The sequence below is a fragment of the Oncorhynchus nerka genome, linkage group LG2 (genome assembly GCF_034236695.1).
Source record: "Oncorhynchus nerka isolate Pitt River linkage group LG2, Oner_Uvic_2.0, whole genome shotgun sequence".
Taxonomy (NCBI): domain Eukaryota; kingdom Metazoa; phylum Chordata; class Actinopteri; order Salmoniformes; family Salmonidae; genus Oncorhynchus; species Oncorhynchus nerka.
In genome coordinates, this window is record NC_088397.1 from 32914261 (window position 1) to 32938369 (window position 24109).

General features: G+C 42.2%; 1 protein-coding gene across 2 annotated transcripts in view; it reads left to right on the forward strand.

Moving 5' to 3' along the window:
• Positions 1-24109, forward strand: part of n6amt1 (N-6 adenine-specific DNA methyltransferase 1) — a 41468-nt gene that overhangs the window by 11498 nt on the left and 5861 nt on the right. For both annotated transcript variants that reach the window (XM_029668607.2, XM_029668597.2), the window contains exon 2: positions 6266-6494. In XM_029668607.2, the coding sequence (XP_029524467.1) occupies positions 6336-6494 (159 nt within the window). In that variant the 5' untranslated portion in view covers positions 6266-6335. The remainder of the gene's footprint in view (positions 1-6265; positions 6495-24109) is intronic.

Consider the following 24109-nt stretch of genomic DNA (forward strand, 5'->3'; position numbering starts at 1 on the left):
GGTACACCACACTTTACATGTTTGACATTAGAGAAGCTTTCATTAATGAAAACCCTCTGAGTTCTATTAGACAGATCGCTCTGAATCCATAATATGACAGAGGTTGAAAAGCCATAACACATACGTTTTCTCAACAACATGTTATGGTCAATAATATCAAAGGCTGCACTTAAATCTAACAGTACAGCTCCAACAATCTTCTTATTATACATTTCTTTCAACCAATCATCAGTCATTTGTGTCAGTGCAGTACATGTTGAGTTCCCTTCTCTATAAGCATGCTGAAAGTCTGTTGTTAATTTGTTTACAGAAAAATAGCATTGTATTTGGTCCACCAAAAAATCCAACAGTTTGCTTAAAGCTGGTAGCAGGCTGATAGGCTCCCTCCAGGCCTGAGGAAAAACACCTTCCTCTAGGCTCAGATCAAAGATATATGACAGCTAGGAGTGGCTATAGAGTCAGCTAACATCTTCACTAAGTTGTCAATGCCAGGAGGTTTGTCATTATTGATTGAAAACCAAAAAAATCCACCTCTCCCACAATAACCTCTCCCACAGCAAAATTCAAATTTGCAATGCTTTTCTTTCTCTCTTTTATTCTTTTTTGTTATGCATAAATACAATGGTGCACTGCTCGTTTGTTAATTTTACTCACTTTGCCAATGAAGTAATCATTAAAATAATTGGTAACATCAAATTGTTTTGTGATGAATAAGCCATCTGATTTGAAGAAAGATGGAGTTGAATTTGTATTTCTGCCCATAATTTCATTCAAAGTACTCCCAAGTTAAAATATTGATCTAGGCTTCAAATTACAGTTACTTCTTCTTTTTGTTGCGTTTAGTCACATAATTTATGTTTGCAGTAAGTCAGCCAGTCAGATGTGCAGCCAGAGTTAATTGCCCTCCTTTTTTCCCATCTCTTTCATCCATACAGTTTTTAAATTCCTCATCAATCCATGGAGCCTTAAGAGTTCTAATAATCCGTTTCTTAACAGGTGCATGTTAATCAATAATTGGAAGGAGCATACTCATAAATTCGTCAAGTGCAGCATCTGGATGCTCCTTATTAATCACATCAGACCAGCAAATACTTGAACAACATCCAGATAAGAGTCAGAGCAAAATCTTTTTTTTATGATCTCTTATATGTCATTTTAGGCCCAGCTTTCAGAACTTTGGCTTTCCTGTATATAACCACGATACTGTGATCACTGCATCAAATGGGTACGGATACAACTATAGAACAAAGTTCTACAGTATTACTAAAAACGTGATCGATACATGTGGATGATCTTGTTCCTGTAGTGTTTGTAAACACCCTGGTAGGTTGATTAATAACCTGAACCAGATTACAGGCACTGGTTACAGTGAGAACCTTCCTCTTGAGCGGACCGCTTGATGAAAGCAAGTCAATATTCTGGTCACCAAGAAAGTAGACTTCTTTATTTACATCACATACACTATCAGGAATTTCACACACGTTATTTATATACTGACTGCTAGCAAAATAATAGGCTTTAGGTGAGGCAGGTGTACCTGCAACCACAACACTCCAATAACACTTGACATGAGATCTAGGGTTATGGCTCTTATATACGGCAACACCTCCCCCATAAGCACCTGTCTCTTCTATAGATGTTATATCCTTGTATTGCTACTGCTGTATCATCAAAGGAATCGCCCTAAGTGAGTCTCAGAAATGGCTACTGTATGAATGATATCTGATGTTAGCTAGTTATTGAATCCATTAAGCTTATTTCTAAGACTACATATTAATATGGGCTATTTTCATCCCTTTCCTGGTTAGCTTATCAGAGATAGACATCAAATGGGAAAGAACAAAAAGCAAGAGGGGAAAAAAAGTCCATTAATCTGTTGGTGTGTTTAAGTGTGTGTCTATGTGCTGCGGTTGAAGCTAGGAACCCCATAGGCTTAGCTCTCTCATCCCACCAGGCTTTTGGGACGGACGGTGGACAATGAGCCTGTCATAGCTGATGTAAACAATGTCGCCACATGCTCTGGCAGCTTTCATGGCTTGGATGACTTCTTTCCTCTTCTGGCGCACAGCTTCAGGATAGTCCTCATTGAGGAAGCTGTACAGTAAATTCATCTCAAATTCTTGGCACTTTCCAGAACAGCTACCATGTCTTTTAATGTCAGGAACTTGACCACTATTGGCCTGGGCCTGTCACCTGGGCCGGCGATGGGTTTTCCAGTCCTGTGGGCGTGCGCCACCTCAATTTTCCTGTGGTCCATCTTCAGTTTCTCTTAGATAATTTCTCTGTTTCTCCTCAGAATCTGTCCACAGCAATGTTGTTCCACCTTAATTGTTCCGTGTTTAGCTAGCTAAAGACTTACTACTGACCTAGTAACCTTTTAGTTTTTTTGTTTGGGGATAGATCTGCTATGAAAATAGCAGACAGATTAGTTCATCTCAGCCTATGCTGCCCTTCAGTCCCTTGATTTCTTGGCCCTGACGGAGACACGAATCACCCCAGCTAACTCCAGCTGCTCTTTTTCATCTGACTACATTTCCTCTCATAGTCCGAGAGCATCTGGTCGCCACGGTGGGGGCACAGGTCTACTCATTTCTCCTAAGTGGAGATGTTCTAGTTTCTCCCTCTCTTACCCGTCCATCTCCTCATTTGAATTATATGCTGTCACTGTCACTTGTCTACTCAAGCTTAACATTATTGTCATCTATCGCCCACCAGGTGCCCTTGGAGAATGCCTCAATGAGGATGACACCTTAATAAGTTAATTTACTGACGATGGCTCTTTGTACTTGGCGACTTCAACCTCCCAAATTCTGCCTTCGATTTCTCTCTCTCTCTCTCCAATCCTTGCCTCTTTTGACCTCACCCTTTCCCAATCCCCTCCAACTCACAAGGCAGGCAATACGATTGACCTCATCTTTACTAGTGGCTGCTCACCTATTAATTTCACTGCAACCCAACTCCAGGTCTCTGATCACTACATTGTTTCCTTTTCTGTTTCCCTTTCCTCCAACCCTAACCACTCAGCCCCTACCCAGATGGTCATGTTCCCTAGCAATCTTCGCTCTCTCTCTCCCACTACTTCTCCTCTTCTATCCTACCAACTCTTACTTCTGCTAAATCTTTCTCTTGATTCTGCCTCTCCTACTCTCCTCCTTTTCCGCATCCTATGCTTCGCACTGTCTCCTTCCCTCCCGGCCGGGTCAGCCCTCCCCTCCTGCTCCGTGGCTGAGTGACGAGATAACATTGTGAGATAACAGCGCAGGGCTGCAGGCAGCCGAGTGAAAATGGAGGAAAACTGAACTTCTGGAGCATCTATCATCTCGTCACTCCCCCCTCTCTACAATCTCTTCCTCTATATCCACTGCTAAAGCCACTATCTACCACTTTACAAGCTTCTGCCTCTAACCATAGGAAATCATTTTCCACCTTCTCCTCCCTCCTTAATTCTCCACCCCCTCCTTCCTCCCTCTCTGCGGATGACTTTGTCAACCACTTTGAAAAAATGGTTGACAACATCTGCTACTCATTCACTGAGCCCAATGAGTCCTCTGGTCTCATTCACACAGAACTACCCAACGCCTTGACCTCTTTCTCCCATCTCTCCAGATGACATCCTGCGATTAGTGAGGTCTGGTCGCCCGACAACCTGCCCGCTCGACCCCCTTCTCGCTTCTCTAGACCATCTCTGGAGACCTTCTCCCATTCCTCAATTTCCTCATCAACTCATCCCTGACCACTGGCTGCATCCCGTCTGACTTCAAAATGGCCTGAGTTGCTTCCCTCCTCAAGAAACCAACACTCGACTCATCAAACGTCAAAGACTATAGACCTGTATCCCTTGTTTATTTTCTTTCCAAAACACTTGAGCGTGCTGTCTCTGATAAACTTTCTCGTTAACTCTCTGAGAACGATCTTCTTGACCCTAAACAGTCAGGCTTCAAGACAGGTCACTGAACCGAGACTGCTCTTCTCTGTGTCATGGAGGCTGTCCGAACTGCACAAGCTGACTCTTTCTCCTCTGTTCTCATCTTACTAGATCTATCTGCTGCCTTTAACACCTTGAACCATCAGATCCTCCTCTTCACCCTCTCAGGGCTGGGTGTCTCAGGGGCAGCACACTTTTGGATTGCATCCTACCTGGCAGGCCGCTCCTACCAGGTGACATGGAGAGGATCTGTGTCTGCACTACGTACTCTCAATATTGGTGTCCCCCAGGGCTCGGTTCTAGGCCCTCTCCTCTTTTCTCTACATACCAAGTCACTTGGCTCTGTCATATCTTCACATGGTCGCTCCTATATTTGCTATGTGGATGACACTCAACTACTTTTCTCCTTCCCCCCTTCTGACACCCAGGTGGTGACACTTATCTCTGTGTGCCTGGCAGTTATCTCAACTTGGATGTATGTCCACTACCTCAAGCTTACCCTCGACAAGACAGAACTGTTCTTCCTCCCATGGGAGGCCTGCCCGCTCAAAGACCTCTCCATTGCGGTTGACAACTCCACGGTGTCACCCTCCCAGAGTGAAAAGAAGTTTGTCGAGACCCTGGACAACACCCTGTTGTTCTCTGTAAACATCAAAGTAGTAAGTCACTCCTTCAGGTTCATGCTCTACAACATCCGTAGAGTACGACCTTACCTCACACAGGAATACGGCATAGGTCCTAATTAGGGCTGTTGCTTAGACCGTATTACCGGCACACCGGCGGTCATAATTCACGAAGTCAGTCAAATTCCACGTGACTGTTTAGTCACTGTAATTAGGCTTCTCCAAGCTCTGATAGCCTACCAAACTTGCTAACTGCCGGGCACTCAGCTCTCTATTGTCCTTCTAATTACAAGGACATAAATGCAAATGTTTTCAAAAATCTAATCAAACACTTAATGAGAGCCCATGAGCTCATGTTGCGCAACATTTATATAGTCTATGCAATTGCTCAAGAAAACAGAGTGATGGCCTCAGAGGATCCCATCAGCTTTCTATAGGTTAGGCCAACTATATTTATTTCTCAACTTTCCTAATATTAAGCACATTGTTTATCTTGTAAACAATATAGAATAAACAACCCTTCACATGATACCATAGAAGCAGTGTTCTGATAATATAACAATGTACACCTTTCATCTTTCATTCCCAGCCGATACAAATACTGTGCCCATCTGCATTTTGTCTGTTGGTAATGGGGCTGCCTTGGCAAACATGTCAGAGTGGTCATACCTTCCTGTGTGGTGTCCCGTAATCAGCAGGAGTTCCTATACCCCAAGGTGTCTCCCTCCCCATATTTACTGATACCATTCAATTCAATAATAAAAACGACAATACAAGTAAAAGTTGTGTCTTGCAAAAATGTCAGAGTGGTCAAACCTTCCTGTGAGGTGTCCAGTATACAACAGGAGTTCCCTGATCCTGGTGCAGAATACTGGTTTCTATCTTCCCATATTGACTGATACCATTCAATTCAATAATTTAAAAAAGACAATACAAGAAAAAGTTGTTCCTAGTAAACCTTTTCTATTACCAATGGCAGTTAGGATAGGTATTATCTGACACACAAACAGGTACTATGTTGAATTTTGAACAGGTCAGATTAAACCTACCCAATTATGGTCTCCCCATCAAACGTGGAAAAAGCATCTCTAGTCCATCTGTATAAATAGGCAGAGTTCATCAGTGATAGATGAACAGACAGATCAGTGACATGAAATGAAAAGGATGTTGCTATTACTGGACATCTGTGATGTACTGTATTATTAGTAATCACCTCATTGTGGATGTGTTGAGTGCCAGTTCTCTCTGCATCTCATGCATCTTTGAAAACATATACACACACAGTCACTGTTCTATTACCAACAACATATTTGTGTGTGTGTGTGTGTGTGTGTGTGTGTGTGTGTGTGTGTGTGTGTGTGTGTGTGTGTGTGTGTGACACTGCAGAGAGTTGTGATCAGACCCTAAAGGAAGAGTGGAGGTGTGAGGTAATAATGCAGGAAAAATCTGCTGTTTGTTCTACACACTCCCACTGGTTGGCCACTAACTCCCATAACTCCCCAAAGACACACAGTGTCAGCTTACTCACTCTCCCACCTTTGATAGTGATAGCCTGAGAACCACTTGGGGGCGATTAGGAGCTAAACAACTCAGTTACTGTTTTTATTGGTCATCTGGTGAATGTAGGCCACATTTTCTGTTCATGATAGCCCCCCCCCACCCACATCTCTCTCTCTCTTTCTCCTCCTCTTTTTCTCCTCCTCTCTCCTATCTGCAGGATAATGCCAGACTGACTTTAACTAGCTGCAGCTGTTCACTCTCCAGGAAACTCCAGGGAGACTGAGCCCATGGAGGTGGGCACGACGCATCTCACCCAGAGGAATGTCAATGCCGCCGTCAACAGGGTCTCTGCTCCTACTGCGGGGAGTCGGACAATCCCAGGAACACCTGTCCCAGAAGGAGAACCAGGAAGCAACAGGCCGAGGAGCGCTCCTGCACCTTCCCAGGTAGGCGTGGAAGTTCCTTGCTCCTCTCTGTCCACCCAGTCTGTCCTCCTCCCTGTCACCTTCCCTGACTATCCTGGCCCCCCACTGAGTCCTGCCCCAGTGGACTCAGATGCTGCAGCCAATTTCCTAGACCGGTCAGTGGCCTTATCATTATGCATTCCTCTAGCCCCTTTACAACCCCCTATCCCAGTCCTTGCCCTAGCCAACCGTCCCCTAGGAACAGGACTGGTGCGCCAGGCCACGATTCTCATTTCCCTCACAGTTACTCACAACCACCATGAACACATCCCTTTCCTCATCTTAGACTCTCCGGCACACCACATAGTTCTAGGTTTCCCCTGGCTACAGTTGCATAACCCCAGTATATCGTGGACAGAGAGGAGGTTGTTGGGTTGGTCGCAGGATTGTCAGGGGAGGTGTCTCTGTGTCGATCTGTGCCACCTCCGTGGAAAGTCCGGAGCAGGCTACCCATATCCCTATCCCGGAAGAGTACCGGCACCTACAGGTGGATTTTTCGAAGACTTGTGCCACGTGCTTGCCCCCTCATCGCCTTCTCATCGACCTACTGTCTGGTTCTATCCTCCCGCGGGGGCACATCTACCTTCTCTCGCATGCAGAGATCTAAGCCAAGGAGGCCTACGTCCAGGGGGGGCGCTGGCCCAGAGATTAATCTGTCCGTCCACCTCTCCAGCCGCCTCCAGCTTCTTTTTCACGAAGAAGAGGAGGGTGGTCTCTGCCCCTGTATTGATTACCGGACACTGAATAAGGCTACTGTTAAATTCAGTTATCCCCTGCTTCTCATACCCACTGTGATCGAACAGATGCACAATGCTAAGTACTTTACTAATGATTGGTACCGAGAAGGTATGGAACACCGTCTCCAGCGTATCGTCCTCCGGCAGAAGGCGCAGGCCAATCGTCACCTCAGTGTGGCCCCGGTATTTCACTCCGGTGACAGGGTCTGGCTTTCTACGAAGGACTTGTCCCTCCACCTGCCCTGCCGGAAGCTGAGCCCGAAAAGCGGTGCTGGGTTCCTGTGCAGGACGTCCTGGATCGTTCTCTCATTCGGGACACCCACAGGCGGCGTCACGACCGACCGACTGGCCTGCACCGTGTCTCTGGGGTTGTCCCCAAGGTCAGGGGGGGGGGGGACAACTGTCACTGTCACACCAGCCTTCGCTTTGGATCCCCCTCTTGTCCAGCTCAGGGTCAGGCCTTCTAGCTGCTGCCAAACCTACTGCTGGAAAATGCCCTTTACTCATCATCAACCCCGGACTTGTCTCGTCATCATTACACACACCTGGTTCCAATCCCCAATCTATCACTGTATATATACTCCCTCTGCCATTTGTCTTTGTCGGTCTTTGTAAATGTTACTTGTTTTCCTTAGAGTAATCTCTCCTACTATTTCTTGAGTACTTTATGTTTTGCGCTTTGGGTTTGTCCTGTGCCTTTTTGTTTATGAATATATATATACAGTGGGGCAAAAAGTATTTAGTCAGCCACCAATTGTGCAAGTTCTCCCACTTAAAAAGATGAGAGAGGCCTGTAATTTTCATCATAGGTACACTTCAACTATGACAGACAAAATTAGGGGGAAAAAAACAGAAAATCACATTGTAGGATTTTTTATGATTTTATTTGCAAATTATGGTGGAAAATAAGTATTTGGTCAATAACAAAAGTTTATCTCAATACTTTGTTATATACCCTTTGTTGGCAATGACAGAGGTCAAACGTTTTCTGTAAGTCTTCACAAGGTTTTCACACACTGTTGCTGGTATTTTGGCCCATTCCTCCATGCAGATCTCCTCTAGAGCAGTGATGTTTTGGGGCTGTTGCTGGGCAACACGGACTTTCAACTCCTTCCAAAGATTTTCTATGGGGTTAAGATCTGGAGACTGGCTAGGCCACTCCAGGACCTTGAAATGCTTCTTACGAAGCCACTCCTTCATTGCCCGGGCGGTGTGTTTGGGATCATTGTCATGCTGAAAGACCCAGCCACGTTTCATCTTCAATGCCCTTGCTGATGGAAGTAGGTTTTCACTCAAAATCTCACAATACATTGCCCCATTCATTCTTTCCTTTACACGGATCAGTCATCCTGGTCCCTTTGCAGAAAAACAGCCCCAAAGCATGATGTTTCCACCCCCATGCTTCACAGTAGGTATGGTGTTCTTTGGATGCAACTCAGCATTCTTTGTCCTCCAAACACGACGAGTTGAGTTAGTACCAAAAAGTTATATTTTGGTTTCATCTGACCATATGACATTCTCCCAATCTTCTTCTGGGTCATCCAAAAGCTCTCTAGCAAACTTCAGATGGGCCTGGATATGTACTGGCTTAAGCAGGGGGACACGTCTGGCACTGCAGGATTTGAGTCCCTGGCGGCTTAGTGTGTTACTGATGGTAGGCTTTGTTACTTTGGTCCCAGCTCTCTGCAGGTCATTCACTAGGTCCCCCTGTGTGGTTCTGGGATTTTTGCTCACCGTTCTTGTGATCATTTTGACCCAACGGGGTGAGATCTTGCGTGGAGCCCCAGATCGAGGGAGATTATCAGTGGTCTTGTATGTCTTCCATTTCCTAAAAATTGCTCCCACAGTTGATTTTTTTGGCATCTTGGCCATGTTCTGTTATAAACTCCACCCGGCACAGCCAGAAGAGGATTGGCCACCCCACATAGCCTGGTTCCTCTCTAGGTTTCTTCCTAGGTTTTGGCCTTTCTAGGGAGTTTTTCCTAGCCACCGTGCTTCTACACCTGCATTGCTTGCTGTTTGAGGTTTTAGGTTGGGTTTCTGTACAGCACTTTGAGATATCAGCTGATGTACGAAGGGCTATATAAATACATTTGATTTGATTTGATTTTTTTCAAACCAAGCTGCTTACCTATTGCAGATTCAGTCTTCCCAGCCTGGTGCAGGTCTACAATTTTGTTTCTGGTGTCCTTTGACAGCTCTTTGGTCTTGGCCATAGTGGAGTTTGGAGTGTAACTGTTTGAGGTTGTGGACAGGTGTCTTTTATACTGATAACAAGTTCAAACAGGTGCCATTAATACAGGTAATGAGTGGAGGACAGAGGAGCCTCTTAAAGAAGAAGTTACAGGTCTGTGAGAGATAGAAATCTTGCTTGTTTGTAGGTGACCAAAAATTTATTTTCCACCATAATTTGCAAATAAATTCATAAAAAATCCAACAATGTGATTTTCTGGATTTTTTTCTCATTTTGTCTGTCATAGTTGAAGTGTACCTATGATGAAAATTACAGGCCTGTCTCATCTTTTTAAGTGGGAGACCTTGCACAATTGGTGGCTGACTAAATCCTTTTTGCTCCACTGTATATATTTTTTTCCTTTATATAACCAGGTAAGCTAGTTGAGAACAAGTTCTCATTTACAACTGCGGCCTGGCCAAGAGAAAAAAGCAGTGCGACACAAAACAACAACACAGAGTTACACATGGAATAAACAAGCATACAGTCAATAACACCAAAGAAACAAAAATAAAGTCTATATACAATGTGTGCAAATGGCGTGAGGAGGTAAGGCAATAAATAGGCTGTGAAGTGAAGTAATTACAATTTGAGCAGATGGTGATGTGCAAGTAGAAATTTGGGTGTGCAAAAGAGCAGAAAAGTACATAAAAACAGTATGGGGATGAGGTAGGTATATTGGGTGGGCTATTTACAGATGCAGCGATCGGTTAGCTGCTCAGATAGCTGATGTTTAAAGTTAGTGAGGGAAATATAAGTCTCCAGCTTCAGCGATTTTTGCAATTCGTTTCAGTCATTGGCAGCAGAGAACTGGAAGGAAAGGCGGCCAAAGGAGGTGTTGGCTTTGGGGATGACCAGTGAGTTATACCTGCTGGAGAGCGTGCTACGGGTGGGTGTTGCTTTATTGACCAGTGAGCTGAGATAAGGCGGAGCTTTACCTAGCATAGACTTATAGATGACCTGGAGCCAGTGGTCTGGCAACGAATATATGTTCTATTGTGCTTAAATAAATGTAGTAGTTCTAAACCTGTGACTGCCTCCTGCCTACTCCTCTCTACACCAGTGACAACATCCCTTTTAGTGAGCATTTATCCAATATAATCCATCCCCCTGACAGGTGTGGCATATCAAGTAGCTGATTAAAAATAATGTTCATTACACAGGCACACCTTGTGCTGGGGACAATAGAAGACTATAATTTGCAGTTCTGTCACACAACACAATGCCAAGTCAAGTTTTGACGGAGCGTGCAGTTGGCATACTGACTGCAGGAATGTCCACCAGAGCTGTTTCCAGATAATTGAATGTTAATTTCTCTACTTCGTTTTAGAGAATTTGGCAATAGGTCCAAACGGCCTCACAACCACAGTAATGCACCATTGAGCGAGCGGTTTGCTGATGTCAACGTTGTGAACAGACTGTAACTCAGTTGTACTGTAAAATCAATGAAATTGCTGCATGTTGTGTTTATATTTTTCTTCAGTATATATAGGGAAAATGTGAAACAGCAAAACACATTTTATAGAAAAGGTTTTATGCCTAGTTCCTTGTTTAGAGCACATGGTCCTGAGCTACAGGCAGTTTGGGTGTCATTTTAGGCAAAACATTTTTTTTAAATGGTCCAATCCCTAACAAGTTGAGGAGGGGGAACACACCTCAATTCAAACTGTTGTTAGAAAATCATTTGAAATTGACCATTTGAAACATAGCCTTTAGATAACTAGCAGGCAGCGTGCCTTTGTTTGAGGGCAGCATGGGTTAACTGTCTTGTTGCGTAACAATCACATTTTGGAACACTGAGTGCGTTCTGACATAACACGCATTAAAAAAAACTCATACTGGGGCAACCATTAGAGATATTTGAAACTCAGGTGGGAAAAGGTAAAAAAATAAGAATCATCAGTCCGAAGGATACAGACAGCTGAAGAGGTATCCATAGATATGCAGAAAAATCCTCAGTTACACTGTGGTGTTTCACTGAAGAAAATAAATCCTTTGAAATATTTTAATACTGGTTGGTTAACAAGAGTCGCCCCATGAAATACAACTTGAGTCACGTGAGAAGAGTGGGTAACTGGGTAACTGAAAAGTGAGTAACTGAACAGTATGCAGTCAGTCCGAACATGCTGCACTGTATTAGCCAACAACAAAGCTAGCGGTAGCCTCTTGACGCTTTGGCTGAGGGATGAAGGAGAACAATACTGCCAGTTGCCTAAACTGGGCTAATCCTCGCTCATAAAGTTGTCAGTCAGACTTCTGAGGGAGAGCTGGAGGGGAATCAAAGTCTCAAAGATCTGAGCATACAGAGTTGGTTTTGTACCCATTAGCTTTAGTGCTAGAGGGAGCACTGCATAGGCGGCTCCAGTTCTGTTGTCTTTAAAGTCAATTAAATTTCCCTAGCTTTGCTGGCATGACGAAGCAAGGATTACAGCAGTTTGGCCAAATCGTGACACAGAAATGACAGAGAAATAACACAACATATTATTTTCAACATAGCCAATGCATGTGAGGATGGGTGATATTTGATGCAATAATAAGCCTTTATTACTTGTACATCTTCTAACTAACTGAGATCCTCACAGCTGACCCATCCACTATAAGAGAGGGAGTTTGTGATGTGCTGTCATAGACACTGAATGCACACATGCATAAAGGGTCAGTATGGTATATGTCAGTCCTCGTCTCCCCTTTTCAGACATGCCTTCTATGGTCACTGATAAGGTATCTCCTATGCTATGTCAGTTTTAAAAACATTCGATTTTTGTACTGATGCCAAATTCCCCCCTAATGACTCATCCATACCAGGCTATACTTAGATATAGTCTAACAGGAAATGTATGGAGTAAAAGTTAAAGACCAATTGGTTGTGATTTGTGCTATACTGTGTAAGCTCCCTTGACACTCACCTCTTGATTTATACTTGGTATGCACCTGTACTGAGTTTGTACTGGGGAATTCAGTGATTATCAAAATACACCCAAAGAAGCCAGTATTAATACCCAGAGAGAATTAGGTTTTCAGGAATGATGAGCAAACACTAATCGGTGCTCCGAGTTGTAGGGAGTTTTCTAAGATGTCTGCCCCCACACACGCGTTCACCTTGTGATGGAACAGGAGGGTTGGCAGAAAGCCATGAGGTCAGATTTGAGTGTTATCCTGAGATAAAGTGGGATGAATCCTACATAGCTATGGTTCCTATCAAGAAGCTAGTTTCAACGTTGTTATTGAAGAGGCCCACCTTTCTAACACTGGATTCGGCAACGGATAATAACCAGTAAGGTTAATGACATTAAAATTAAACACTTGCAAAACATGCTGGGTATTATTCTAATAAGCTATGCCCCCAAACAAATAGAAATGTGGTCGGTCCGGAACAGATCCAAATCTGAAAGAATGTCTAGGCAACAGTGCAGTCGGAAAGTATTCAGAACCCTTGACCTTTTTCCACGTTTTGTTAAGTTACAGCCTTTTTCTAAAATAGATTTAATTGTTTTCCCCCCTCATTAATCTACACACAGTACCTGATAATGATAAAGCAATAACAGGTTTTAAGTATTTCTTGCAAATGTTTTAAAAATGAAAAACAGAAATATTACATTTACATAAGTATTTGGGATGGTGCCAGGTTTCGTCCAAATGTGACGCTTGGCATTCAGGCCAAAGAGTTCAATCTTGGTTTCCTCAGACCAGAGAATCTTATTTTTCATGGTATGAGAGTCCTTTAGGTGCCTTTTGGCAAACTCCAAGCAGGCTGTCATGTGCCTTTTACTGAAGAGTGGCTTCCGTTTGGCCACTCTACCATAAAGGCCTGATTGGTGGAGTGTTGCAGAGATGGTTTTTTGTCTGGAAGGTTCTCCCATCTCCACAGAGGGACTCTGGAGTTCTCTCAGAGTGATCGGGTTCTTTGTCACTTCCCTGACCAAGGCCCTTCTCCCCCGATTGCTCAGTTTGACCAGGCGGTAAGAGTCTTGGTGGTTTCAAACTTCATCCATTTAAGAATGATGGAGGCCACTGTGTTAATGGGGACCTTCAATGCTACAGACATTTTTTGATACCCTTCCCCATATTTGTGCCTCGACACAATCCTGTCTCTGAGGACAATTCCTTCGACCTCATGGCTTGGTTTTCGCTCTGACATCTGCGGGACCTTATATAGACAGGTGTGTGCCTTTCCAAATCATGTCCAATCAATTGAATTTAACACAGGTGGACTCCAATCAAGTTGTAGAAACATCTCAAGGATTATCAATAGAAACAGGATGCGCCTGAGCTCAATTTCGAGTCTCAGAGCAAATGGTCTGAATACTTTTACTTTTTAATACATTTTCAAAAATGTCTAAAAACCTTTTTTTCGCTTTGTCATTATGGGTAATTGTGTGAAGATTGATGAGGGAAAAAATATTTAATCAATTTTAGAATAAGGCTGTAACGTAAGAAAATATGGAAAATGGAAAGGGTCTGAATACTTTCCAAATACACTGCATGTTTCACAATTTTGAACATCACAGTACAGCAGGGCACAGTTTAGTACAGTAAAGCACAGTAGAACACATAAGAGTATGGTACAGTACAATATGGTACGTACAGGACAGTAGGGTTTTATTCAGTAGAGTACAGTACATTACAGTATAGTTAAATTTATTAGAGTGGATTACAGTAAAGTACAGTACAGCAGAGAACAGTATAGTTCATTTCAGTAGCGTACAGTACTGTATTGTACAGTACAGTAGAGTTTAATTCAGTAGAGTACATTAGATTACAGTACAATAGAGTACAGTATAGTTTAATTCAGTAGAGTAGAGCACCGTACAGTTTAGTTAAGTACGCTATACTTTACGTTTCTTTACTTTACTGTACTCTAGTGTGCTGTATTGTACTATACTCTACTTTTCTTTTCTGTAATGTGTACTATAATGTACTGTACTCTGCTGTGATCTTCTGTGCTGTACTGTGAAACATAGGCCGTGTCTCGACATTACAGTTCATGTAGTTTATGTATTCTGATCATGGTGGTCTGATTATGGAATTCCGAACACATCATGCATTTACACCTACATTTGAATGTGTCTACTGTGTCCACATTGTGTCCAGATTCCTTTCCCCTGCGATATATTCAAATATCAGTATGAATTCTTAAAATGGTGGAAGAGGCTAAATCTGATAATATCACAACAACAACTTGATGGCAGTAGCTACCGTAGCTAAATAGCCGGTTAACCTCTAACTAGCCCGCAAGCTAGCTAGCAAAGTGAAAGGGATTGCAAACAGGTTAGCATAACTCTAGCCAAACATTTTTTTCTAATAAGCTAGCCAGCTAGCATCTATGAAGCCAGCAAACACATTCCTCAAACACTAGGAACGTATTTCCTCCAATGTTTAAGGGAAAAAAGATGCCTTTCGCTCCCAAAACACATATTTTCTGGAGACTTGTGGGCAGAGTGCTGATGATGCAGCCCACTGTATGTGAAATCAGCACACAATGTGTCACTGACCACCTCCTGAAGTGGCCAGCCAAATCTGAACAAAATCCGACCACATTGCGACTTTCGTGCATCTAGACCTGTCTTTTCGATGCAATCTTTGTACTGTAATAGAAGAAGTTGAATGTAAGTGTCAAGTGCAGACACAGCCATGGATGTTTATGATTGGTTCTGAACCAATTATAGACGTCTATGTTTAAGCTAAATCAAGGTCAGTTCGGACCAAATCTGAACATCTGCAGTATGTTTGGGCCAAATACAGTTGAAGTCGGAAGTTTACATACATATAGGTTGGAGTCATTAAAACTCATTTTTCAACCACTCCACACATTTCTTGTTAACAAACTATAGTTTTGACAAGTCGGTTAGGACATCTACTTTATGCATGACAAAAGTAATTTTTACAACAATTGTTTACTGACAGTTTATTTTCACTATTTTATTTCGTAATTCACTGTATCACAATTCCAGTGGGTCAGAAGTTTACATACACTAAGATGACTGTACCTTTAAACAGCTTGGGAAATTCCAGAAAATGATGTCATGACTTTAGTAGTTTCTGATAGGCTAATTGACATAATTTGAGTCCATTGGAGGTGTACCTGTGGATGTATTTCAAGACCTACCTTCAAACTCAGTGGCTCTTTGCTTGACATCATGGGAACATCTAAAGAAATCAGCCAAGACCTCTGAACAAAAAATTGTAGAACACAAGTCTGGTTCATCCTTGGGAGCAATTTCCAAACACCTGAAGGTACCATGTTCATCTGTACAAACAATAGTATGCAAGTATAAACACCATGGGACCACGCAGCCGTCATACAGCTCAGGAAGGAGATGCGTTCTGTCTCCTAAAGATGAACGTACTTTGGTTCGAAAAGTGCAAATCAATCCCAGAACAACAGCAAATGACCTTGTGAGATGCTGGAGGAAACGGGTACAAACACATCTAGATCCACAGTAAAACGAGTCCTATATCGATGTAGCGGTCTTTACCACAGGAGAACCAAGAAATGAAGAGCGACACCACGGCTCTTTTTGTCTTTTATGTCGATCTGCAAATGTATTGTGAAAAGACAGGACAGGAACACATCAGTCTCCAATGCACCATCTGACAAGTTGTTCGTTCTCTCTCAGAGTTTTCTCAGACTCACACAATCACATTCATACATAAAGCCATTAATGTATAGTATAAAATAATAACCAGTCCTTAATACAAAGAATGTATAATCTTAATTACTAGACAATAGAACCATACCTACAATAGTATTGTGAAAAGACAGGACAGAAACACATCAGTCTCCAATGCACCATCTGACAAGTTGTTCTATACAGGAGCATGAAGAAAGGTAAAACTCATATCCTGTCTCACATCCCCAACATATTGCTAGGTGCTTTCAGTGTTGACAGGACCAAAATACAACAACTCATGTACAAAATCACTGCAACACAAACAAGTTACAACGTGAAATCACCTCTATCCCATTCAGACCTTAGAGGGCCAAAACTACATCTCCCATAATGCAACGCCAGCACCAGTCAGCAGCTTAGCTTACCGTCTGGTTCACAGAAAGGCATGCTAGCTAGCAACAGCAACACTTTTTTAGCACTCTGTAAACTATATTAATAACTACAATAAAACTCGTCTCACATATCTACAGCATTAATCTCGGGATGTTTTATTTATTTCACATTATGGACTTCTACAAAAGGAGTCATCTGTAACACATGCCTTTCTCTCAGTGTTTTCTCGGACTGAGGAGAATGGGAGCTATGGGTAGTACCAGGGTGTTAGTAGGTGACGCAAGCACCCAGATGAAATAAAATACATTTAAACAAAACCTGAAGAGGTTAACATCATTCAGCTACTGTAGTTGCCTACCTAACGTCAACAGGCAGCGCCAGTAGCACAGCAATTAAAAATAGACACTAAAAGTAAAGTTCCTGGCAATCATAGCGATCTGACGACCCACTTCTATCTGAACTTGGAATATTCCTCTTCGCGGGTTTGGTCCACTGACCTCTTGATTGTTCTGTGTTGTGTACTATTCTAATAATTTGAGGTTTGATGGAATAACCTTTTTACTCTCCTACATCGACATAACCTGAAAGGCCGCTCAGCAAGGAAGAAGCCACTGCTACAAAACCGCCATAAAAAAGCCAGACTACAGTTTGCAACTGCAATGGGGACAAAGATTGTACTTTTGGGAGAAATGTCCTCTGGTCTGATGACACAAAATTAGAACTGTTTGGCCATAATAACCATCGTTATGTTTGGAGGAAAAAGGGGGACGCTTACAAGCCGAAGAACACCATCCCAACCATGAAGCACGGGGATGGCAGCATCATGTTGTGGGGCTGCTTTGCTGCAAGAGGGACTGGTGCACTTCACAAAATAGATGGCATCATGAGGATGGAAATTTATGTGGCTATATTGAAGCAAAATCTCAAGACATCAGTCAGGAAGTTAAAGCTTGGTCGCAAATGGGTCTTCCAAATGGACAATAACCCCAAGCATACTTCCAAAGTTGTGGCAAAATGGCTTAAGGACAACAAAGTCAAGGTATTGGAGTGGCCATCACAAAGCCCTGACCTCAATCCCATAGAAAATTTGTGGGCAGAACTGAAAAAACGTGTGCGAGCAAGGAGGCTTACAAACCTGACTCAGTTACACCAGCTCTATCAGGAGGAATGGGCCACAATTCACCCAACTTATTGTGAGAAGCTTGTGGAAGGCTACCTGAAACGTTTGACCCAAGTTAAACAATTTAAAGGCAATGCTACCAAATACTAATTGAGTGTATGTTAACTTCTGACCCACTGGGAAAGCTGAATTAAATCTTCCTCGCTACTATTATTTTGACATTTCACATTCTTAAAATAAAGTGGTGATCCTAATTGACCTAATACAGGCAATTTTTACTCTGATTAAAATTTTGGCTAAGGCGTATGTAAACTTCCAACTTCAACTCTACAGTTCGAACCGGACGTCATTGGATGTATAGGATTGGTTCAGATTTGGTTTGGACTGGAACAAAAATCTATGTCAGTGGATTTTGAAATCAAGGCCAGTCCGGACCATAACAAAAAAAAAAAAAAAATATGGAAAGAAAAATGATGGCAAATGCTTATTGGGTAAGCACTACTTGTCCTCTTCCAATCCTTGCAAAACAGAGAAGAGCGAAAGAAAGTAAACACACTTGTTTTTCCTTGTTCACACACACACAATCCATTTCTGGGTCAGTCTGTGTTCGTTTGTTATAAAGATCCATGCTGCCCTCCAGTGGCAATGGATGCTAAAATAACACTTTTTGAGGAAGTTCAAGAAACACCATCCTCAGACATTCACTACATATTTAGTTGCCCATAAAGGCATGGCAGATTAAAATATTGTGTATATAGAGTCTTCATATTGTGGAAAATGCTTACTTCCTAACTTTGTATTCTGACCCATTAAGTCTCCCAAGTCTGCGCATGTTCCGAGGCATTTAAACGTGTTAACCCTCTTAAGGCTGCTGGCCCAAACGGCATCCCTAAACGCATCCTCAGAGCAAGCGCATACCAGCTGGCTGGCGTGTTTATGGATATATTCAATCTCTCCTTATCCCAGTCTGCTGTCCCCACATGCTTCAAGATGGCCACCATTGTCCCTGTTCCCAAGAATGCAAAGGTAACAGAACTAAATGAAGATACTAAATGACCCGTAGCACTCACTTCTGTCATCATGAAGTGCTTTGAGAAACTAGTCAAGAATCCTATCACCTCCACCTTACCTGTCACCCTAGATCCACTCCAATTTGCTTACCTCCCCAATAGGTCCACAGATGATTCAATCGCCATCACACTGCCCTATCTCATCTGGACAAAAGGAATACCTATGTAAGAATGCTGTTCATTGACGATAGCTAAGCATTCAACACCATAGTACCCCCCAAGCTCATCATTAAGCTCAAGGCCCAAGGTCTGAATTAGAGATCGACCGTTTATGATTTTTTTCAACGCCGATACCGATGCCGATTATTGGAGGACCAAAAAACACTGATACCGAATAATCAGACGATTTTTTTTACATTTATTTGTAATCGTGATAATTACAACAATACTGAATGAATACTTATTTTAACTAAATATAATATATCAATAAAATCAATTTAGCCTCAAATAAATAATGACATGTTAACATGTTCAATTTGGTTTAAATAATGCAAAAACAAAGTGTTGGAGAAGAAAGTAAAAGTGCAATATGTGCCATGTAAGAAAGCTAATGTTTAAGTTCCTTGCTCAGAACATGAGAACATATGAAAGCTGGTGGTTCCTTTTAATTAACATGAGTCTTCAATTTTCCCAGGTAAGACGTTTTAGGTTGTAGTTATTATAGGAATTATAGGACTATTTCTCTCTATACCATTTGTATTTCATTAACCTTTAACTATTGGATGTTCTTATATTCATTTTAGTATTGCCAGTGTAACAGTATAGCTTCCGTCACTCTCCTCGCTCCTCCCTGGGCTCGAACCAGGAACACAACAACAACAGCCACCCTCGAAGCAGCGTTACCCATGCAGAGCAAGGGGAACAACCACTCCAAGTCTCAGAGCGAGTGACGTTTGAAACGCGATTAGCGCGCACCCCGCTAACTAACTAGCCATTTCACATCGGTTACACAGGCCTCATCTCGGGAGTTGATAGGCTTGAAGTCATAAACAGCGCAATGCTTGACGCACAACGAAGAGCTGCTGGCAAAACGCACGGAAGTGCTGCTTGAATGAATGCTTACGAGCCTGCTGCTGCCTACCACCGCTCAGTCAGATACCTGTATGCTTGTATGCTTGTATGCTCAGTCAGATTATATGCAACGCAGGACACGCTAGATAAACTAGTAATATCATCAACTATGTGTAGTTAACTAGTGATTATGATTGATTTATTGATTGTTTTTGTAAGATAAGTTTAATGCTAGCTAGCAACTTACCTTGGCTTACTGCATTAGCGTAACAGGCAGTAACAGGAGTGCAACGAGAGGCAGGTGGTTATACCGTTGGACTAGTTAACTGTAAGGTTGACTTTTATCTCCCTCACCAACTTCAAACATCAGCTATCCGAGCAGCTAACCGATCGCTGCAGCTGTACATAGTCTATTGGTAAATAGCCCACCCATTCTCACCTACCTCATTCCCATACTGTTTTTATACTGTTTTTTTTTATTTTATTTCATTTTATTTATTTACTTTTCTGCTCTTTTGCACACCAATATCTCTACCTGTACATGACCATCTGATCATTTATCACTCCAGTGTTAATCTGCAAAATTGTATTATTCGCCTACCTAATCATGCCTTTTGCACACATTGTATATAGACTGCCCATTTTTTTTCTACTGTGTTATTGACTTGTTAATTGTTTACTCCATGTGTAACTCTGTGTTGTCTGTTCACACTGCTATGCTTTATCTTGGCCAGGTCGCAGTTGCAAATGAGAACTTGTTCTCAACTAGCCTACCTGGTTAAATAAAGGTGAAATAAAATAAAAATAAAAAAGGTTGCAAGATTGGATCCCCTGAGCTGACACAGTGAAAATCCGTCGTTCTGCCCCTGAACGAGGCAGTTAACCCAGCGTTCCTAGGCCGTCCTTGAAAATAATAATGTGTTCTTAACTGACTTGCCTAGTTAAATAAAATTTAAATAAAGGTGTAAAAAAATAAATAATAATAAAATAAAAAAATCTGCCAGATCGGTGTCCAAAAATACCGATTTCCGATTGTTATGAAAACTTGAAATCGGCCCTAATTAATCGGCCATACCGATTAATCGGTCGAACTCTAGTCTGAACCCTGCCCTGTGCAATTGGGTCCTGGACTTCTTGACGGGTCGTGCCCATGTGGTGAAGGTAGGAAACAACACCTCCACTTCGCTGATCGTCAACACTGGGGCCACACAAGGGTGCATGCTCAGCCCCCTCCTATACTTCCTGTTCACCCATGACTCCGTGGCCATGCACACCTCCAACTCAATCGTCAAGTTTGCAGACGACACCACAGTAGTAGGCTTGATTACCAACAATGATGAGACAGCCTACAGGGAGGAGGTGAGTGTGGTGTCAGGAAAATAACCTCTCACTCAACATCAACAAAACAAAGGAGATGATCGTGGACTTCAGGAAACAGCAGAGGTAGCACCCCCCCAATCCACATCGACGGGACACCAATGGAGAAGGTGGAAAGTTCCTCAGCGTACACATCACCGACAAAGTGAAATGGTCAACCCACACAGACAGAGTGGTGAAGAAGGCTTGTCACCTAAAACCTTCACAAACTTTTATATATGCACAATTGAGAGCATCCTGTCGGGCTGTATCACCGCCTTGTACAGCAACTGCCTTGTACAGCAACTGCACCGCCAACAACCGCAGGGTTCTCCAGTGGGTGGTGCGGTCTGCACAACGCATCACCGGGGGCAAACGACCTGCCCTCCAGGACACCTACAGCACTCGATGTCACAGGAAGGCCAAAAAGATCATCAAGGATAACAACCACCCAAGCCACTGCCTGTTTACCCCACTATCATCCAGAAATCAAGGTCAGTACAGGTGCATCAAAGCTGAGACTGAGAGAATGAAAAACAGCTTCTATCTCAAGGCCATCAGACTGTTAAATGCCATCACTAGCAGAGAGAGGCTGCAGCCTACATACAGACTTGAAATCATTGGTGACTTTAATAAATGGAACACTAGTCACTTTAATATTGTTTACATATCTTGCATTACTCATCTCATTTGTATGTACTGTATTCTGTACTATCTACTGTATCTCAATCTATTCCGCTCTGACATTGCTCGTTCATATATTTATATATTCAGAATTCCATTCCTTTACTTAGATTTGTGTGTATTAGGTATTTGTTGTGAAATTGTTAGATATTACCTGTTAGATATTGTTGCACTGTCAGAACTAGAAGCACAAGCATTTCGCTACACCCGGAATAACATCTGCTTAACACGTGTATGTGACAAATAAGATTGGATTTGATTTGAATACATGACTAAGTGAAAATGTATCTTAAGTGAAAGTTAGGTTTCGCCATGTAGAGTGTAACATCCCCATTGATATCAATACATGACTAAGTAAAAATGCTTCTTATTGGAAGTTATAATTCCTTGACTCAGTGAAAATGTAGCTTTCGTGAAAGTTAGGATTCACCTTGTAGAGAGTAACACCCTGCCAGAAGCCAGGCACATTATCACTTTTCATTGAACAGCTCATGGTACACAGAAATGTATGAAAAGGGCCTATAGAGCCACCCAATCCTAACACTAGCGCCCTCGTGGCCACATCTGAGAAGCACATCTGAGCATAGGCCTGCAGTCTGTTATTCGTGTTCGGCCCATCTATGCCATGCCTTCAACACGCAGCCTCCATTTGGTGTATTTGGGCCCCTATTAATCCATGGGTCTATGAGATTAAAAACAAGTTTGATTTATCACTCACCACTTGCAAAAAGTACATGTTTTTACAGCCCTGTTTTTATTGGTCCCCGTTGTGTCTGTAATTCAGAGGGAAGGAGATCGTTAACGAGTTAAACAGCACATTTAATGTTCTGAGGCAATATGGCTGAGTGTTCTAGCTCTATATACTAGCTCTGGTCCAGGGTGTTACCGTTGAAAAGGCTCAGCATCAGCAAGCCACACTTGCTGATAGACATCCGGCCGGACTTGATTTAGCCCAAACATAGACGTCTATAATTAGTTCAGATTTGGTCCAGACTGAACCAAATCTGAACCAGTCATAGACATCTATGTTTCACAGCACAGTACAGTAGAGCACAGCAGAGTGCAGTACATTACAGTATACAGTACAGTAAAGTAGAGTATATTAAAGTACAGTACAGTAAAGAAAAGTAACCCACTTTACTCTAATGTACCCTACTCTACTGAACTAAACCGTACTGTAGTCTACTGTATTAAACTCTACTGTCCTGTACTATACTCTACTGTACCATAATGTGATGTCAAAACTTATGAAACATAGACTAGACATCCATGATTAGTTCAGATTTGGATCTGATCCCCACCGACCAAATTTGTCCTTGTTTGTGGGGCGGAGCTTATCAGAATAATTTCCACCATGCTTTGCAAAAGTGTTTGGTTTTTACATTTACTTTTTGGTTATTCAGCAGACGTAACTTACCGTCAGTGCATTCAAACTCAGGTAGATCAACAACAACATATCACAGCCATAGCAAGAAAATAAAAAGATGTAACCGTTACTGAGAATTATAATGTAGTTGAAGTGGTCTGTTGCTTTATTCTATTAGCTGGCTTACTTTGAACATCATTGTGGCCTGTTTGAAAGTGTTTGAAAAGGTTAATATAAGTACATGTGACAAATGGGAGCAATAATAAATATCTGTGTTCAATCTTCAGTTTCCTCCTTCCTATAAGAGGCTTGTGAAATTATTATTGTGACTTAATGTCGACACGTATGTGCAGTTAAAATTTGTCTATAGATGTATTTTCAAAGTCTGTAAATGATATATTTTCAACTTCTGGAAAATACGTATTTTCTGCTTTTGTTCAGCACCTAAAATGCACTTGATTTCATCGTCCGGGAAATACGTAGTGTTTTCAACGTCCTGAAAATACGTATTTTCAACATCCGTAAAATACATATAAAATACATATACAGTCAACGGCTGTAAAATAAATATTTTACCTTTCATTCAGCACCTAAAATGCACCTGACGTCAATGTCTGGAAAAGACGTCTAAAAGACATATTTTCAATGTAATTTTGCTTACTGGGATAGGCCTATTTCATTCATATAGAATGGGGAATGCTTGGAAATAGTCTCTTTTCAGAATTTTCTGGTTCACTGATTCACTGGTTCACTCTGTCCCAAATGTCACCCTATTCCCTTTAGTGCACTACTTTTGAGCAGGGCCTACTGTATGAGTAGAATAGGGTGTCAATGTGGTATGCAGCAGCAGGACACAGTGTTAACAAGGATGATCCCACAACCCGCCTGGTGCCTTCATGTCTGGTTATGGCGTGTAAACCCAACACTCTGGATGCATTAATATTTACCAGTCTCTTTGGTTGTTAACCAACCCACATAAAACATAATGGCCATATGACACGCAGACTTGATATATA